This window comes from Cygnus atratus, chromosome Z, assembly GCF_013377495.2.
Source record: "Cygnus atratus isolate AKBS03 ecotype Queensland, Australia chromosome Z, CAtr_DNAZoo_HiC_assembly, whole genome shotgun sequence".
NCBI classification, from domain to species: domain Eukaryota; kingdom Metazoa; phylum Chordata; class Aves; order Anseriformes; family Anatidae; genus Cygnus; species Cygnus atratus.
Genome location: NC_066396.1, coordinates 40,200,006 through 40,220,618, shown reverse-complemented (window position 1 = coordinate 40,220,618; position 20,613 = coordinate 40,200,006). Strand labels below are relative to the sequence as shown.

General features: G+C 42.8%; 1 protein-coding gene across 1 annotated transcript; it reads right to left on the bottom strand.

Annotated features, from left to right (window-relative positions):
- Positions 1-1,305: 1,305 nt before the first annotated feature.
- Positions 1,306-14,714, bottom strand: GCNT1 (glucosaminyl (N-acetyl) transferase 1). Its single transcript, XM_035558546.1, has 3 exons — positions 14,592-14,714; positions 4,144-4,255; positions 1,306-3,719 (listed from the first exon to the last, which is right to left on the bottom strand). The coding sequence occupies exon 3, from the start codon at positions 3,579-3,581 to the stop codon at positions 2,301-2,303; it is 1,281 nt and encodes a 426-aa protein (XP_035414439.1). The 5' UTR covers positions 3,582-3,719; positions 4,144-4,255; positions 14,592-14,714; the 3' UTR covers positions 1,306-2,300.
- Between the last annotated feature and the right edge of the window lie 5,899 nt (positions 14,715-20,613).

Genomic DNA, 20,613 nt, shown 5'->3' with positions numbered 1-20,613 from the left:
AAAAAGAAATTCCTCTGTATTTTATGGAGAATATACGCTAAACACAGAGCTCTTCTTGTATTTTTCCTCCCATACAGAGCAGACCACACCATGATTGTACACAGGGTCTCTCTTGACTCTATCTTAACAGTAACACTTGGAGTACCAAAGCAACTAGCATCTTCACCATCTACAGTAGCATTATTTTTAGCAGACAGGCATTCATGTATTATACAAACAAATAAGTACAAAGCATGCTGCAACAGGTAGGCAAAGGGGCTGATGCTGCAGCTGTCTAGACGATTTTAAGCAATTGAGTCTGTGCAGGGAACTTCATTATCACTTTTTTGAACCAACAGCTGTGGTATTATAGAAGCTATTTACGTAGTTTGTCTTTAGGTAAAAATTCTTAAAAGCAAACGGTTGCCTTTCTGCTGTAACCTGACTTCCTGCCATTTCCCATTACTACCTAAGTTAAGGAACCTCCTTGTTATAGCTTGTGCAAAGGTGGTAGAGCACGGTCGTCCATAAGAGCATTCTTGTAGAAAAGCCAAAGGGTGGGGAAGACAACCTAGGGTATTTCCCTTCTCCGCTTCTGCTCCCAGGCCTTAATTACATGTTTATACACCAGGTGAGATTCTCTGAAGACTCCCTAAACAGCTTTCAGGTGGTTTTGAAGGTGGGGGATTGGCAAGAAGAGGCCCCATTTTAAATTAAATCTCTTGCCTTCTTAAAGAAGTGATGATCCACAGTAAGCAGTTCATAACGCTCGTGTCTCATATTGGGGCAGATCTTAGAAGAAGCTTATGACAATCTACCTTTGTGAGAAACTTGTACTGCCTTCACAGCAACAGTCCAAGAAACACAAATAACAGGGAAAAAAAAAAGCAGTCTATTTTGCTACTTGCTAGTGTCAATAATGAATATCAGGAGTAAGATAGGATGCATAACAAACCAGGATTACTATGAAAAAAAAAAATCATTCCTCATGCTGTCCTGATTCCTCATCACCATGCTTTTGTATTGTTTGCAGTACCTGTGCCACATTGCAACAGTTAGATCAAGCAGGGGACTAATCTGAAAAAAAATTCATCCAGATTTCCCCCTTTCTACTAAAAGATGCAAATAAGTAAGTAAGAAACAGCAGCACATGCTGAACTTAAACAAGCATGGATGCCTGAATGAATGGATGGAGGAAAGGCAAGACTTGTCTCTGCTGCAGCATCACTTGTGTATGGCAACCTACAGTAAAGTCATCTTAGGTCTTCATGGTTAGGATTTTCTGTCAGTGCCTCTTAGGACTTTAACTGTAGGAAGAGAGAGAATCATTTAGAAAAATAACTTTATTTTTGCATACTTAGTGTTAAAAGTATCTGGATTTTAAGTTGAGCCTGACAGAAAGCAGAAACCCGCAGTTCCATCAGTAACATTTGTACACTACTGCAATTCTTCTTTTAAGTTTTTGAGAAACTTGAGTCATTCTGGATTCAGAAGTAAGACTTGTGATACAGTAAGTGTAAAATTACAAGTCTAACTCTCATCAGGCACAAAAATGAAGTTTTCCTGAGATGATATAACTAGGAACTAGTAGATAAACTTCATATCACATTATCAGGGAAGGCTTAAGATTACAAAAGCAAGATTTTGCTACAAAAATAGGAATACAAGTCCTTAATACTCCATGCTGAAGATGAAGTTTCCAGGAGGATTAAGAATTACATATTGCAGAACTGCAGCAATCATATTTAAGTTAAATGATGACACTTGGCTTTGGTATATCCCCTTTTGTTTACTTTTCAAATCAGTTCCCATGTTAATTTCCTGAGATCTTCCAGCACTCAATATGAACTTTGTGCAGTCCCACTGCTTCTTCTCCCTTTTTTCTCCTCACTTTCTTTTACAGCTAGCATTATATTCATGGGAAAAAAAAAAAAAATCAGAAATAACCATGAAAAAAATATCATTTCCAGGTCTTCAAACAAGTTGTTTAGCCAAAGGAAGCCCATTAATCACACCATAACACATATTTATATAATAAATATTTGAAATAGTTGAGCTTCCAAAATCTGCCATCTTTGATTTTGTACCCAAGTTCCAACACTCAGGGTGTAACACAAGGCATCCTCATCTTCAGAGGTATGTCTTCTCTCCATCTTGTCCATGGACCAGGCAGGGCCTTGTCACCACCACACCAATGTGGTGATAACCATCATAGCCATTATCAGCACCACCACCACCACCAGTGTTGCATGTTAAAGTAGTATATTATTTGTACTGTATATTATTTGTACTTAGGTTTCATAACTGGAGAGTGCAGTATTTCAGTTCTTTTGCAGATACAAAGCTTTATGTCGTAAATATTCTTCCAAACATTTCACTGCAAAAGGGTCGACATCAGTATCAAACTTATTAGCAAAGAAGTGGTGGTTTCGCAGCATCCATTTCAGATCTCCTACCCCAAACACACAGACAGACCGAACATGAACTCCGCTGCATGGTGGGTAGGGTGCACCTTTAGACACATCTCCTTCAAAGTACTGCCATTTGACAAACCTGGCCAGTGCATTCATATCAGAAACGTCGTACTTGTCACTAGAAGAAACAGCACCGGGCACTTCAGGGATTCTCTGAATCGTTGCCCACAGGTATTCATCAGGGCTGTAAGTGTCTTTTGCCCACTCAATAAATTTGAGGATTTTGCTGCTTTCTAATATATGTTCTACAAATCTTCTGCTAACTACAAAATAGGCGCTACCAGAAAAAATTGGAGTATTGAGAGGTGGCAGTTGTTTGTCTATACCTGTGTTCTTTACCTTACCATCAATAATCTCATAGTGTTTTTTCCACCTTACTTCTTTATAAACAGGCATTTTTTCTGTCTCCAAGCTGTTTTCACCTTTAAGGGCTTTCAATTTCTCTACTATTTCCTGGTTGGTCTTTATAGGAAAGTCCATGCCACAGAGGTTTATTAGGTATTTCCAGTTTGAACTTCTTCTGTAGAGATCTTTCATGCAATTAATATCTGCCTGCACCCTGCTCCATGAAGCATATACAACACTCTCTAACTGGCTGGAAATAAAGACATTATCAAAACATGAGACTATTCCCTTCACAGCGGTAAAAAAGGATTCTGGAGACTTTCTGTCTACATGGATGCAGTAAAAATTCTGAGGAGCATAGATAGATCTTAGAAGTCTATCAAGCATCTCGATTTTGTGATAAACCACTATTGAGTAAGCAATTGGAAATTCTGCTTCTTCATTGCTGAGAGGTTCCATAATGTATTTCCTCATCTTAGTGAAAGAGGCACAGTCTGCTGTCATATTAATATAGTCATTGGCTGTCAGTTTGGGGCGCTTCTTAAATGATATTGATAATGTCTCAAGCTTCACCTTTTGAATTTCTTCTATATCACCCTCTATTATCTTGGTGCAGTTAATATTGCCAGTAGGGTCTTCCTTAGTCAGCTCTAGATGTCTCCGATTTAAGAAGTTTGGTTTCTGGTTAACTTTCAAAACTGAAACGATTACTAAAATCAGAGTTAGACCCAAGAAAAGCCTGAAGCATGAGTTGTGGCAAAACCGTAGTTTCCTTTTCAGCATTTCAAATACCAGGTGGCTTTGTAGGGCTAAGAAAATTTGTCCTCCACTCTGCTCATATCAGCCTCAACAACTTCAGAAAAAACAGTTTGTGTTTCTCAGAAACTTGGTGCATTTGTCAGGAAGACAGAAGGAAAAATCCTAAAATGAAATAAAATATAGCTGTCATTGCAGTTACTGAAAAGTTTCTTTAAAAAATTACTGGATAATAATGACATTGCTATTTACCGACGGAAAAAAAAAAGTGAATACTTCAGACAAAAATATTCTACTGAAAATTAAAAATTAATGAATAAAATTAGTGTATTTTTTCAAGAAAAATATTGGGAGAGGAAACATAGCTTTTGTGAGCTATTTCTGATCTTTTATTAGCTGAAGTACTACGACTACAAACTCACGTTCAGTAAGAGAGCAGAGCAGGTTCAACTGCATCTGACAAAATCAAGATAAGTCAGATATGTTTCTGACAAGCAAGTATTTGATGTTAATTCATCTTCAGAATGTGACAAGAATGTTTTATACCCATGTTAACGGTGACATAAATTTAATTACAGTTTTAACTTACCACTCACTTCCTAGATACTATTCACAATTCATCTTCCTCCCGGGGAAGCAGTCCCTGAAGACTTCCTAGATTTTTACATGAGATGCAGTCTCTTCAACATCCTGCAGATGATCTATCAAGAAAGGGTTGATTAAAAAGGGAAAAAGAAATTAGTATAGCATGGCTCGTCAGCTTGCAGAGTTCTGAAAACAGCTGTGACTGAATTGCTGAAGTACCTCTTCAAGGTAAAAAGGCAGTAGTTACGATCCATCTCTAAAGCTGATTAGTGTTAAATCCCTACAAATGCACAAATCTAAGAGCACAGCAGTGTTGTGTTACCATCATTTAGACACACTTTTTTTTTTTTTTTTTTTTTTTAACTATTCAGCAGTTGCTTTTTATATGGAAACATGCTGCAAGGCAGTTGCAACCCAGATGCTACATTATTTTTGTTAGTTCTGCTTCTGTTTTTTTTTTCCATATTCTGTTTGCAGAGTGCTGAAATGCCTTTGTTCTGTTTCAGCACCCTGTGAAGGGTTTGTCCCAAAGTCATGTGGCTGCTATAGTTCTAGCTGTTGAGAACACTGCAGCCTACAACAGGATTAAAGAACTAGATGTTTTTTGTACTACCTCATACATGTAAAATGATGAAGAATAGGATGTTCTTAAACAATTTACTGCTCAAGCAGTTATGCTTACAAATTTGTTATCTGAATAATTCAGCACAGATCTGAATTTCAAACCAAGCTCTAGTTGTGAAAAATAATATAATTTATAGTGAATGTCTTCCAACATTTTAATCTTTAAATTAAAAAGTCTGTGAAATATTGAAGTCTTTAAGAGACCTATAGCTCCTTTCATTTTTACTACTTTCAATAAAATTTTAGTGCTTTGAGTAACTTTTTGATTCTAAGCAATTGTTTCCCAAAATAATTGGTAAGAACATTTGTTTAAGGAAGATTGTGCTGTATTCTCCTCTGGGTTTTGCTGTTTCAGCATAAGATTTTATTTTTTTTCCCTCTTTTCTTTAAGCTACCTCAGTATCGTTTTAGCTTGTAATTCTTACATTGTGGCTTTTAACTTGCAAAACCCAATATGTGTATGTGTAAGAAATTGAGATGTGGCATTGCAGAGCTTTTTGACAGCAGTGGTGCCATTGGGACGCACTATGCTTCATGTCCACCACTACGCCCGCAGCACTGCAAATGGACCAGGGGAACTGATCCACGCGGGGAAGGTGGATGGAGGGTGTAGGTCACTGCACAAACATCTAGCACATCTCTAAGGATTGGCAATATCTTAAACCAGTACCACAACAAAGTGTTTCATAATTCAGGCCACCACCATGCAAGGGCCACAAGTTATTTGTGGATAACAGTATTGTGTAAATACAATGTTTACCATGAAGGCTTTCAGAGTTATACTCGTAATTACTGTATCTTGAATTTCTAACTTATCGTTGGGAGGCAGATGTGTGTTGCATGTCCATTTTAGGTGTATACTGGAAGAAACAAAATTTAAGCTCTTAGTACGAGTAGAAGAAAAGGGGAGAGGGGAATTCCTCAATCACCACCTTTAGATCGTGTTGTGGCATCAAATACAAAGACATAATTTAGAGCAAGTTTTAACATGCTTTACAACTTACCACACACTTCCTTACTTGACATCCTGCCAGTTCTGACTAGTCAATCTGATCCAATAAAAATAATACCCATGATATATGAAATTAATTAAAGAAGGATAGCAGCTATGTGATAGTCTCCATAGCCTCTATCAAGTATGTATTTCCATAGGGTGCAGTTTGTGATATGGGTTAACTTTAAACTACTGTTTTCTGCTTACCAACAACATCTGAACAAGGATTTTTGTAAAAGTTAAAATGTAATTCAAATGCACTTACATCTGTGAATTTTTAGCTGTCGGAAACTGAAACCCTTTCCTTTAGGGCAAGAGTTAGCATTTCTACTTTATCCTATTCTCAGTTTATATAGAAGCATGAGCATTGAGGAACAACACGCACTGTAAGAGAATTGCCACCCACTTCTTGTTCTCTGTGATGCAGGGAGCCAGTGACTTAACTTAAAGCTACCATTGAGATCTTCACTTGCTATGACCTCCAAAGAGTATGTTTGCTAAGAAGTCCTTCTTAGTCTGCTTTTAGTGGAAGACTTAGCTGAATACAGGGTAAATAATCTGTTTCAGAAAGGTCACCTATAGCTAGCTAGTTGTTTTGAGCTCAAAATAAATAGAACTTTTATTTCCTTTATACCAAAAAGAGAAATATGTAAACATTTACAGGTTACGAGGTACTTATCTTTATGTAATTTTTCCCCACAGTCAATTCCTCTCACTGACACACCAATTCCACTGAGCAGTCTTAATCATAAGCTGCCTTGTTTATGCTTGGAATTCCTTTCTAGAAGTACTAGGACCTGGCCATACGCCCATTCTTTGCAAACACTGACCTTCACAGAGCTAGGAAAGATTTGCTAACATTCATCTAATAATATAGCTTTTTTCTGTTTTAGAAAGTTTTATGAGCCTAGAATACTCCTAACATGGTTTCAAACAGCAAAGCTTTTGCCATCTTCTCAAGTTCTTGATAGCTTCAGTGTTACAGACACAGCTTTGTACTTGGGAGAGCAGGAAGGAGGTTTTCACAGCCGCAGACAAAAAAAAGACTTCATGCACAGCCTTGGACTTGCTCTCAACTGAGGCTTGGTCTCAGAAGGTATGTATTTGACCCGTGTCCATCTTCTACTGCTTCCTCCTCATTACAGCTGTGTTTTTGATGCAGCAGTCATTCAAAGGGGAAACTTACAGCAGTTGCTGATATTTGGAAGAGTTGGTAAAAAAGTTTGGTTACCTGCCTGCTTCCCTTTTTCCTGACAGAATTGTTCTTAAACGCTGTATAGAGACTATAAAGTATGACTAAACAGAAAGCACAAGGCCACTTCAACTTGATTTTTACTACAGACTACCACTGATCATTTAAATAGGCCTTTTGGGAAGGATTACTGTACCAAGTTTAAATCTCCTGTTCTAACACCTGTTCTGTGTCAGAGGCTAAATAACTTGGATCACCTGCATCTTAATTTATTCATCTATGAAGCAAGTATTCATTATCTGGCAGTTTGGGAGACGTTTTGATAAAAGTCAGATTTAATTTTCGTATTACTGTAAAGGTGCTGTAAAATAGCTCGGTATTGTTAGTGTTGTGTTTACCTGGTTACTTTATAAACCTGTGTTACCCTACATGCTCAGTGGTAAATGTGACCCACATTATTGATTTGAATGAGTCAGGAAGATACAGCGTGGGTATTTGTGCTAAAGGAGTAAACTAGGAACAAAGTTCATCACGGAAAAACCTCAGCCACAGACAAGAGGGAGCAGCACCCTCCTAGCCCAGCTCAGCATGCGACTTCAGATAAGTATGGCTTCATCCATCCTTAAAAACAAACCTAAAATTCCACAAGAAATATAAGTTTTCAGTAATAATAATTAAAGAAAACATCTTTTACAAGATTATAGCACAGCTCCAAGGGAGACTGAATTTCATTTGGATGTTTTATGCAGACTGGCTGGACTAAAACAGGTAACAGCAGTACTGTTACCATCATCACAGAATGGCTTGGGTTGGAAGGGACCTTACAGACCACCCAGTTCCAACCCCCTGCCATGGGCAGGGATGCCACCCACTAGATCAGGTGTGCCAGGACCCCAGGAGCACTACACTCACACCACTCAAGGGGACTTTCACGATGGTGCAGAGGAAGCACCATGCTGCTATGCCGACCTGCCAGGAGCCCTGGCAGAGGCCCATGTGCCTGAGCCCAGCTGCACAGAGCCCACCCCTTCGGATGCAGTTCCATGGTGGGATTCGTCCGACACATGGCACGCTGCTGGTGGAAGGAGCAGTACCACTCCTGTCCCTCCCAGCCGCACGTACCCAGCACCTCCTGTCAGTGTGGGAGCAGGCCTGGCCCTGGGGAAGTCCTCTGTCTGCTGGTAGGGCCCTGAGGGCCTTGATGACCCCAGCCTGCTCCCACCCCAGTGTCCTGGTTTCAGGTAGAACAGAGTTAATTTTCCTCCTAGTAGCTGGCAGGGTGCTATGTTTTGGATTAGAATGAGAAGAGCGCTGATAACATGCTGATGTTTTAATTGTTGTAGAGCAGTGCTTACACCAAGCCAAGGACTTTTCAGCTTCTCGCTCTGTCCTGCCAGCGAGCAGGCTAGGGGTGCAGCAGGAGCTGGGAGGGGACAGACCCAGGACAGCTGACCCAAACTGGCCAAAGGGGTATTCCATACCATCTGACGTCATGCTGAACAATATATAGGGGTGGACCCAAGCTGGCCAAAGGGGTATTCCATACCATCTGACGTCATGCTGAACAATATATAGGGGTGGACCCAAGCTGGCCAAAGGGGTATTCCATACCATCTGACGTCATGCTGAACAGTATATAGGGGTGGCTAGCAGGGGTGGAGCGGGGGGCCGACTGCTCGGGGATAGGCTGGGCATCGGTCAACGGGTGGTGAGCAATTGCATTGTGCATCACTTATTTCGTACACATTATTACTATTAATACTATTATTATTATTATTATTATTGTTATTATTTTTCCTGTCTTAATAAATTGTCTTTATCTCAACTCACAGACTTCACTTTCCCGTTTCTCTCCCCCATCCCGGAGAGGGAGGGGGGAGGGTGAGCGAACGGCTGTGTGGTGTTTGGCTGCCAGCCGGGCTAAACCACAACACCCAGGAACGTGTGAACCTAGGGAGGGATGGACGAGAACGGTGCCTCCTCCTTCAGCAGCAGCAGCACGCTTGATTAAACCAACTCAAGTTTATCATGAAACTGCATCCTTAAAGCAGGGGAGAGGGTCATCAAGTAAGAACAAAGGCAACACAGTACAATGGATCTGGACAAGGGAGTTTGGAAAAGCCTAGCTTGATGGGAAGGCTTCAGAGACCTAGCAGATCACCACGCCCTAGTCCAGCAAACTCAGCCTCCAGGTTTTAGGTTCTTGTTTGGACTGATACGGCTGAGAGTAGGAGGTGTGTCTTTTCCTAAACTAGGTTAAAAGCAAGAGCTGCCTCTAATCAGTTTTGCATCTGGGTAGTATCGTTCTCTGGGAGAATTCATTCTGCCCAAATTACAGTGCTTCAACTTCTTTCTTCCTCCTCCTTCCAACAACGGTTACACACGCTTATTAGTTCTTATGCAGAGTTAGCAACATGCAAAATGTGGGTCAATGGAACAACCCCCCTCAAACGACCATAAGCGTAAGAATGTGTGGTTTGTGGCTTTGCTAAACATTGCATCTTCAGGACAGGCAAAAGAGGATTCCTAATTCTCCTTTGTCACAGGGACCCCTTTCTCAAAACTCATGTAAAATGCATAACCCTCATCTGTCCTGTCTAAAGTAGTTCAGAAAACAAAGTGAAACCATAGGCTAAGTATATATATATATATTTTTAAGATATTACCATATAGTTTTTTATGGTATCTTTTTTTGTTGTTATTATTTTACAAAAATCAATTAGGGTTTGCTGTGAATTGGTAAACAGACTCATCTCGTGAAAAGATAATATAGGGCTGGTGGCACTGGGACCAAAAAACACAAAAGGTCAAATGCCTTGTGATTTTGGCACTCCAGTCTTTGCTCACGCCAATGGAGAAACTGTTGAAGCAAGATGTAAAATGCCAGTTCAGCAATGAAACCTAAGCACCTCCAAAATACACCACAGGCCAGTATCAGCACCAGAAGCTCAGAAGTGGTTAGGCAGAAGGTAAGAAAAGACTTTGGGGTACTTGGGCAGCCTGTACATCTTGCAGAAGCATGACAGAAAGGCAGGAAGGAGCTAAAGCCCAGCAGCACTACGGAGGCTGGCAGGAGGACAAAACCAGCTAAGAAATGTATGCATAGTCTCCTTGGTCTTGCATGCCTGGCCACAAGGTTTCAGTGTCACTGCTCCCGGGGGCTGTCAAGATAAGGTGCCCACAGCTCCTTCCCTTCACTTTTTCTCCTCTAAAAGAGCATCAGAGGAAGTAGATGGAGGTGTTTCCCTATACCTGTTGTAGCTTCTGTGACTTTTGGTGTATAGCTCTTGGGGAGAGATCCCAGCAGCACAAACATTAACACATGCCTCAAGTCTAAATCCACAGACATGTTAGCTTTTAGTCAAAACCTTACATCACATACTTGAAACCTTTCTGGCAGTTGCAATAAAATCCTACACACACTCATGACAATTTGGGGTTTTTATTTTTACGGAAACCCATTGAAAAAATGCTGAGTGGAAAATGTAGTACTGAATATACCCATTTCTGAAGCACTGGCTGGGATGGGCCACAAGACGAGTAATCCTTTTGATGGGTGGGGAGTGAGAGTCAAAACTGACTTATTTTCCCTTTTTTTTTGCCCTTGGGGCATGGGGAGGAGATATAAGAAGACTTCAGCTGGCCCTCAGAATAGCAAGTGAGCAGGTGTCGTCCCAGATTCTTGCTCTTCACTTTCCCCACTCACAAATTCCACCTGAGGTATCAAACTTTTCCTCAACACTTCAGCAGAAGGCCCTCCACTGATGGTGGATTTGCTGAAAAGTGTTTGAGTTTTCCCAGGGTATATCCAACGTGCTTCAAAGCATATGTGTCCTGCAAGCAGTTTTCACAATTGACCTGCTTCCATTCAGGCTCAGCTATGCAGAACATTCGTTCTGAGGAGGAAGTGATTTTTAAAGCTATAAACTGCTTGCATAAACACCAGCATGCATAAGCACAAGGATGGAATGCGTGGATGTGGGGTTTTCTGAAGAGATGTGCTACACTCAGCGGGGTCACATTTACTCAACATTTCCATGATATCAAGCAATATGATCTTGAAAGTAGCGATGCCTGTAACCGAATGAAAGCAGTCACGTTTGTTCCATTCGTCTTCTCTCTTACAATAACAAGCACTAGTCACAAGCAGAGTATTTGGACTACCATTAGACTATATGGGGCTAAGACATGAATTCTGAAAGTCACGCCCAGAGCAGCAGGGTTGCATGTGGATGCTCATTGATAACACTCTGCAAGAGTGCAGGGCTTTTCCTTCAGAGATGGTTATAAAACAGAAAGAAAAGGAAACAAAAGGCATTTATTTTCTTTAGAAAGAAATAACACATTTCTAGTGACTTGTTAGCTTAGAAGGCAGCTTTAAACGAAACACCACTGCTACACCTACCACTACATGGACGCTGAATGATGGGAGTGACTAGAATCAGATAGGCATTGAAAGAGTATAATTTTTGGTAGCCTTTCTATTGATTTGTCAACTACATCTTCCTCACAATAGAGTTCAAAGTCTGATTCCCACTTGCATTAAAATCCTTTCTTAAAGGTCCCACAAGAAGAGCTAAAATAGTAAGAAATTTCAACTAAGCAAAGGGAAGTCATTATTACAAAGTCATTTAGTGACCACCGCCTACCTCAAGGAGTCTGAGACTCTTAGCACTGAAGGAAAGTTTTACCTCAAGGTAGCTGACACAGAAAGTACACTCACAAATCCCAAAGTAAACAAACAAATAAAACACACGCACACACAAAAAAAAAATGTTTAAAGTACGATTGACCGGTTTAACAGTAGAACAGTTGAGTTGCCTTGTGTTCCTCAGGTTAATCTGTACGCATTGGCTACCTTTAAGTGAAATGCATATGCATTTATTTTTTTTTCACAGTACTTTAAAGCAGGAGCTGTAATTTCCCCTGGAACTGAGCAGGCTCTGCACTCCTGCTGCCCACCTACAGTGTTTGCTAATCACTCCCTTGTGATAATGCCCGTGTTTCAGAACAGGACAAACTGGCAGGCCCCTTAGCAGGGAAGGTAATGTCACCTGTTAAACCAAACCTGAATCTAATGGGGGAGGGAAGAGGCTGTCAAACTCTTGAGTACTTTGATCCCTCTTCAAGCAAAACATTTAGATTACTGGTCTGAGGAGACTTTCTTTGCCCTTTTTTGAAGGCAGTGTACGTATGCCTACAGTTATATTTCTTTAGTGACCTAAAGGACAAATAGTACCAGCAGCAACAACCTCCTCAGAAAATGCGAGATCTCTTACAGCACTAACATGGATCAGCATCATGCTCCAGTGCACAGGCTTAGCTCTATTGTGCAAGTCAATAAAACAGTTTTTTCTATTTTAAATTTACAGCTTAAGAGGTACTATATGTTTTGTTGTTTTTTTCCCCCACTGTTCACTTCAAATGAGCATGAAACAAGTTTCACCTGATCTGCAAGACAATGCCACATAAAAATATAGTTCAAAAATGTAACTTTTTATTGCCTAAGATGCAGGCACTACCTAGAAAGTAGTATCCATTACAAAATGCACAAAAGGACAAAATACATACTATAATTTAGAGTGCTTTGTCAGGATCTTATGAACCAAAGTAAGTGGAGAACTTTGGGATTATGTCAGAATTCAAACAAAGACCAGGAGGAGACTATTAGAAAAAAATAATAATAAAAAATTAAATCTTTTCATAAGACTAGCAGTAAGTTTTCCATTGTAGCAATGAATACGGAGAGCAGAGTTTTGCTCAGCACATCACTGTGCTGTCAACACAGCAGACTGTAAATCTTCAGCATGTATGTTCCCCAGTGCATTTCACAGAAGTGTAGAAAAAGAGAACAGACTTGGCAGAGATGTTCATGTTTTTTAAGAAACTTTTGGTTTTTATAGCTCCAGGAAATAGGTATTACCCCAGACATTTCAGATTCATAGGGAAGAGATTAATGCTGATGACTGATGTTTACTGTGGTGAGAGCAGTGAAACACAGAGGTGAGGAAAAAAGTATTTTCTCTTGTACACACCCACTTTCAAAAGCCTTGTTCCACTGTAACTGAGCTCCATCCTGACGTACAAATATTGTGTTATTTTTTCTCAAGAATTTTCAAGTTGAAGTGGATAGACTGAAATGCTAGTCTTGTCCCCTCTTCTCACACTGCGATTTCTGACTCCCAAGGCCTGTCATTTTTGCCAGCTCTGAGGTCACCCACCTCATATTCCATTAAAAAAGAAATTTAAAATTGCAGGCTCCAAAATGGCAATTCCCTGCTGCTACCACTCCCCCTCTTTCCCACAAAGAAGTCTACTTTTCTGAGCAACACTGAAAGGGGGCAAAGTGCCAGAGCTTCCTGTCAGGCTTCTGAGTCCTCCCACCCAACCTGGGTCACAGAAAACTATTTACAAACTTCTAAACAGCTTTGCTGTTCTGAAAGAGGAGGTTTCTTCAGGGTTTTCCCAATTCTAGCGAATTTAATACAAGAAGAAAAGCCATACCTCAGGTCTGCAATTCCTCAGGAGCATGGGGTGTCTGTCCCCTGCTCCCTGTTCTCACTAACAGGTTTCAGACCCATCCAACACCCTGAGCCCAGCAGCCTACTCTGGGCTGCCCAGCATCCCATGGAGGGGCCAGCCCTGCGCACACTGCCACGGGACGGGGTGCTGAGGGAGTTGGAAAAAAATACAGTGGAGAAGGAAAGAAAGGGATGAAAAAGAATGGAGAGATGTGAACTGCACGGATTAGAGCAGAGAGGAGCAGAGCAGAGAGGAGCAGAGAGGAGTGGAGAGGAAAAAGAAAATGAATGAAAGGAAAAGGAAACAAGAAAGTAAGAAGAGAGAGAGAGAGAAAGGAGAGTGAGGGGGGAGAGGGAGAAGGGAGAGTGAGAGAGAGAGAAAGGAGGGAGAGAAAGAGAGAAAGAGAGAAAGAGAGAAAGAGAGAAAGAGAGAAAGAGAGAAAGAGAGAAAGAGAAAGAAAGAGAGAAAGAGAGAAAGAGAGAAAGGAGGGAGAGAAAGGAGGGAGAGAAAGAGAGAAAGAGAGAAAGGAGGGAGAGAAAGGAGGGAGAGAGAAAGAGAGAAAGGAGGGAGAGAAAGAGAAAGGGAGAAAGGGAGAAAGGGAGAAAGGGAGAAAGGGAGAAAGGGAGAAAGGGAGAAAGGGAGAAAGGGAGAAAGGGAGAAAGGGAGAAAGGAGGGAGAGAAAGGAGGGAGAGAAAGGAGGGAGAGAGAAAGGAGGGAGAGAGAAAGGAGGGAGAGAGAAAGAGAGAAAGAGAGAAAGAGAGGGGGAGAATGAAAGGAGAGAGAGAATGGGGAGAGGTGAGAGAAAGGAAGAAGGGGAGAAAGCAAGGAGAGAGAGAAACGGAGAAAAAGAAGGGAAAAGGGAAGGGGAAAGGGAAGGGGAAAGGGAACGGGAACGGGCACAAGCAGAGCTGAAAGAAAAGCGGGGCAGAAAGGAGAGAGGACCCGAAGCACGGGGGGACGAGGTGCGCGCAGGGCTGCGCCTCTCCTGCCCCGCAGCGCGGCACCTGCCCGTGTCCCCCCCACACACACACACCACCACCACCACCACCACCACCCCGATGCTCCTTGGGGAGCAACCGAGCCCCGTCGAGGAGCGTCGCGCCCCCACCCGGGCACCCACCTGCGGGGCCGCCGCCGCCGCTCTCCCAGGCGCGGCTCGATGTGCCCGGGGCCGGCGGGGCGCCCCGCAGCCTGCAGCCGCCCCCAGCGGCCAGAGAGCCGCCACCCTGCCCTGCCCTGCCCTGCGCGGCCCCACCGCACCGGGATGACGGCCCCCGGACAGCCCGCACCGCCCCCGGCACCACCCACCGGCACGGCTCGGCACGGCACGGCACGGCACGGCGCTCCCCGTCTTGCTCAGACGGTGCTGAGATGCCGCCAGCCCCCGCTTTCCGCTGCTCTTTTTAGCACCTTTATTATAATTATAATAATAATAATTATTATTATTATCATTGTTGTTGCTGTTGTTGTTGTTATGAATAATAATTTTTTTTATTTATAACAAATAAAATTGCAAACGCGCCGCTGGGAGCAGGGAGCGGGGAGCGGGGAGGGGAGTATGGTGGGGAAGGGGCAGACCCATCTGGGAGGCCGGTTCCAGAAAGTGGTGCCGTGAAACGAAGAGCATGCGTGTCTCGGCACAGCCAGAGGATGACTTTGATTTGTTCGCGCCCGAAGATAAAACGCATCCAGCAGGGTTCGGGGAGTGCCGAAATACGAAAGTGGGGTTTGGGGGCACCTCCTTGATATACCATAAGCCATGAAAGGACTTACAAAGAAAATATGAAATTCGATTCCAAAGAAATTGGAAGTTCAGAGAAATCATCTTCCTCGCTAAAAGCAACAACAAACTGAGCGCTGCATTCTGCAGCAGTTTGAGCAGTGCTCGAAGCACTGAAAAATCCCAAGAATCTGTGCGATAGGACTTGGCGGATCAAGGCATGTCTAAAAGATCTCTCCTGCCCATTCCTCAACCCAGTAGTGAGCTCTCACTGGGGGTTCGTGCATCTGCACGATAAGCAGGATCAAGGGGCTGAAAGCTCACCAGAAAACAGAGATTTGTTTTCAAGGCTGGCACGGGCAGACAGTGGCAGGTGACCACTGAAATGGAAATGGGCTGCAGGGCCTGAAATTTGCAATTCCATGTTGTCAAGAATTTTTTTCTTATTTGCGTACCTCTTGGGTTGAGAAACTGTGTGTAACTAACTACACACAAGTTTAGCAATCTCTACCTTTTCCCAGGAGAGGTGGGGAAAAAAAAAAAAAAAAAAAAAAAAAAAAGACCTGTCTGTAGCTGTTAGGTCTGAGCTTCTGGTAAAGCACGGTACTAAAAAGGTGCTTTTTCTGGAAACCCAGTGGTGGGTGACGGAGGCTCCCGAGGGAGTGAGAAATCTGGGGGCAAGGAGACAAGGTTTCCCATTTGTTTTTCCCATGGACAGTAACGCTTTGCGGTTACGGCTAAAGACTCCCTATCTGCAAGTAAATGCGTAAATTAGAATAATAAGAGAAGTCATCGGTAGAGTACATCTAAGTATTGTTCTTTTGTTAAAGTGTCTGCAAAGCACTGTAATGCCATTGCAGTGCAAGGAGTATTTATGAAAGGGTGAATTGGGTTTACAAAAGGTAAACTTCGAGGGTAAACATTTTCTTTCATTGTTTTTCACTTCCTCTGCCTTATTCACACAATTAGAGAAGCAAAGAAGTGTGTTGGACCAAAATAAACAAAGCACCAGAGATTGTGTATTTTGCTGCAGAAACAGAAGTTTCCCTCTACAAACTACTTCCAATGGAAGGGAGGGATGAGGAAAAAAGCATTAAATCTTTACTGAAAGTAGTTATTTCAGACAAATAGATGAAGTTCAGAAATCTGTTATTCTCTGACTTTTGCACAGGTAGATAGTATAGTTCCTGGTAGATGGACATTAGAGAGGCTAATCCTTTGCCATGCTGGCAATAAATAAATAAATAAATAAACAAACAATCATAATTTTCTTATTGCAGCTTCATGCAATTTCAGTGAGTGCATTTCGGTTATGGTACATTTACGTGTATAGTCTTTGTCAACAGATCCTGAAAGAAAATGGGCAAGGTGGGTTTCCACCTGGTTTTTGCTCTTCTTCCTCTTTTGTTCCATAGCCAGGCATTGGAACGGGTTGCCCAGGGAGGTGGTGGCGTCACTGTCCCTGGGGGTGTTTGAGGAAAGGTTGGATGTGGTAATTACGGACTTGGTTTAGTGGGCAGTATTGACGGCAGGGGGATGGTTGGACCAGATGATCTTGGAGATCTTTTCCAACCTTAATGATTCTATGATTCTAACCTTGAAGCTGGAATGCTTAGATGACGGTGCACAAGTTGACCTCCCTGCTGTGGGATAGACTGGTGAGAGATGTGATGCTGTGGCAGCTGTGGAACAAAGAAAAAAAGAAGATAGAGATTTAATTCAAAATTTTGGAAGTACTGATAAAGGAAGCTAATGAAACAATTGGAGGAGTTAAAAAAATATATGAAGAAAAAAGTGAAAAAAAGCAAAGTCACATGTGGGAAATTTTAAATATATCATTGATTTTGTCGTAGATCTCGACTCAGTTGCATGAAATCCATCTGGGTGAATATTTGATAGCCATGGTAATACTGGCGATCTAGTGAGAAAAAGGCATATAAACAACATACTTAAGATTAAGTTTGAAGGACAGAGTTTTCTGTGCATTGCCACACTTACATAATTATGGTTCAGGAGAACACAGCTTAAATATATCTCTGCTAGGAGGACGTCTCATACGTATGCATGCTCTAAATTGATACTAGTATCTCATTTGTCATTTGACAGCTGCCTCCAGGCTTTTAGACTTTTTCTTGGAAAATATAAAGAATATACACTGTTTTAAAAGCTTTGTGGGTTTGTTTGTTTGTTTGTTTGTTTTAATGCTCTATCAAAAATTTGAGATGCAAATAATTTTTTTAACCTAATGGTTACTGCTTATTCTTGTACCTTTTGAAATTTACTAACTTTAAGGAAATAAAAGTTTCTGGTTTTGAAAAGCCAGATGTCCATCTAGCATTTTGTAATGTTCATAGCTTCTCTGCTAACCTTTAAAAAAGATCACTTCTCTGAATATCACTGTTTCTTGTGATAGTTCAGATCAATAACTATGAAGATGTTAGATCCTAATATCTAATGCCAAGAAGGTAGAAGTTCTTAATCTTATTATTGAATCCTGCTTTAAAGGACTTCCTCTTTAGTATCTTTATCGATGACTTTGATGAGGGAATTGAGTGCACCCTCAGTAAGTTTGCAGACATCAAGCTGGGGGGAAGTGTCGATATGTCGGAGGGTAGGAAGGCTGTGCAGAGGGACCTGGACAGGATGGGTCAATGGGCAGAGGCCAATGGGATGAGGTTCAACATGGCTAAGTGCCGGGTCCTGCACTTTGGGCACAACAACCCCATGCAGTGCTACAGGCTTGGGGCAGAGTGGCTGGAAAGCTGTGCAGATCTGGGGGTGCTGATTGACGCTCACCTGAACATGAGCCAGCAGTGTGCCCAGGTGGCCAAGAAGGCCAATGGCATCCTGGCTTATATCAGGAATAGTGTAGCCAGCAGGACCAGGGAGGTCCTTGTACTCTGCTCTGGTGAGGCCAAACCTCAAGTACTGTGTTCAGCTTTGGAGCCCTCGCTACAAGAAGGACATCGAGGCCCTGGAGCATGCCCAGAGAAGGGCTATGAAGCTGGTGAAGGGCCTGGAACACAAGTCCTGTGAGAAGCAGCTGAGGGAACTGGGTTGTTTGGTCTGGAGAAGAGGAGGCTCAGGGGAGACTTTATTGCTCTCTACAGCTACCTGAAAGGAAGTTGTGGGGAGCTGGGGGTCGGCCTCTTCTCACAGATAACTAATGATAGGACTACAGTGGTCTTAAATTGCTCCAGGGGAGGTTTAGGTTGGAAATTATGAGATATTTATTCTCAGAAGGAGCAGTCAGGCATTGGAACGGGTTCCCCAGGGAACTGGTAGAGTCACAGTCCCTGGGGGTGTTGGACATGGTGCTTAGGGACATGGTTTAGTGGGTGATATTGGTGGTAGGATGATGGTTGGACCAGATAATCTTGGAGGTCTTTTCCAACCTCAGTGATTCTATGATTTTATGAAGACCGTGACTTTGCTGCATTAACATTCAGTAAGGAAAGAGTTGCTACAGTCCAGAAATTTGCATATTTTTTTTTCTGTTGTCATCACCAGTAGCACCTCTGTTGTAAAATTTTGAGACAGTAGATGTTCTTGCCTAGATTCTCTATGCTGCTTGTTTTGTGCCTGAGCAGGGGAAAAATAACCTAATTTTTAATTTACAGGTGAAATCTTGAAAACTGAGACTTAACATAAGTCACAGGAAGGGTACAAGCACTGTGTTGGGGATAAAAGGTCTGAAGAAGATGACTATATCTGCCCAAACCACTTTAACACAAAATGCTATGTGACAGAAGGAGGACTTCCACCTTCCATGCCCTTTAAGAAAATCTGAAGTGCATTGTAGTGTATTTCGCTTCGGAACAAAGTGTCTTGTGAAATGGATGAGTGCTTGTTTGCAGGTACAAGGGCGGCTCACGGATAGAGCTAAGAAGGGAAGGTCATGTTTTCTTCTTCAGAATATCTGTAATACACATTAGAAATAACCTTTCATTTTACTTATTATGTGTTTTAAAATTGTTATACTTTCGAGAGGCTTTTTTTTTTCAGGTGAGTTTAAAATAAGTTTGAGTAAACCATGCCTGTACTGCGTGGTCAAGGTCCTCGTGGGACAAACTTCTTCCAAGAAATGGGCTGGCACTTAGCACTAATTACAGAATAAAAAATAGGCATGGAGTGAATTGCAGCTTTGAAATGCTGAACTTGACTATAAAACATACACTGGGTAAATTAGGGGCCTCTCCTTGCACTGCTATGGTGGTACAACAAAAAGGTGCCTCTCATTGTACCATCTTGGCTGGCTGCCAGCCCCACCCAGCCGCTTTCTCACTCCCCCTCCTCAAAAACACAGAGGGAGAAAACACAACAAAAAGGCTTGGGGGCTGAGATAAAGACACGGAGATCACGTAACAGTTACTACCACAGACAAAAGATACTCAAACAGAAGAAAAATAATTTCATTTATTGCCTGTTAAAGTTGAAAAAGTAGGGTGGTGAGAAACAAAATGAAAACTAAAAGCACCTTCCCCCTGCCTCCTACTCCCGACCCCTTCTTCTCAGGTGTAGTTCCTTCATTCCTGACTCTTCATCCTCCCATCTCAAGTGGTGTAGGGGGATGGAGAAGGGGGCTGGGGTCAGTTCGTATCAGCTCCTCTCTGCTGCTCCTTCTCAAGCTTTTCCCTTTCTACAGCATGGGGTCCTTCTCACGGGATACAGTCCTTCAAGAACTGCTCCCACATGGCTCCGTACCACGGGGTCCATCCCCCAGGAGCAAACTGCTCCAGCATGGGTCCCCCACGGGTGGGCGGCAGCTCCCCCCAGACCCCCTGCTCCTGCGGGGGCTCCTCTCCACGGGCTGCAGCTCCGGCCCGGGGCCTGCTCCTGCGGGAGGTCTCCATGGGCCGCAGCCTCCTCCGGGCCACATCCACCTGCTCCACCGGGGGCTCCTCCACCCATGGGCTGCAGCGTGGAGATCTGCTCCGTGTGGGACCCATGGGCTGCAGGGGGACAGCCTGCTCCACCAGGGGCCTCTCCACAGGCTGCAGGGGAACTGCTGCTGTGTGCCTGGAGCACCTCCTGCCCTCCTGCTGCAGTGACCTTGGGGGCTGCAGGGCTGCTTTTCTCACACACTGCTACGTATTTTACCCTTTCTTAAATATGTTTTCACAGAGGTCCCATTGTAGTTGTCAGGCTGTGCTTTACACAGCAGTGGGTCTGCCATGGAGTAGGCTCTGTACAGCATGGGGCAATGACTGGACTCTTCTCACAGAAGCCCCTCTCCTGCTGTCCCCCCACCGAAAGGTTGCCCAGAAAACCCAGTACTACCGTTTGGATTATTTGTTGTTGCCTTGATCTAGTCAGAAAGCACAGCTTGATGATTGCACTTGAGAGGTGAGAAGCAGGCCTGGCATTAATGTTTCTGCTGGGGAAATGAATGACTCCATTTGCTGGTTTCTAGGTGTGGTGA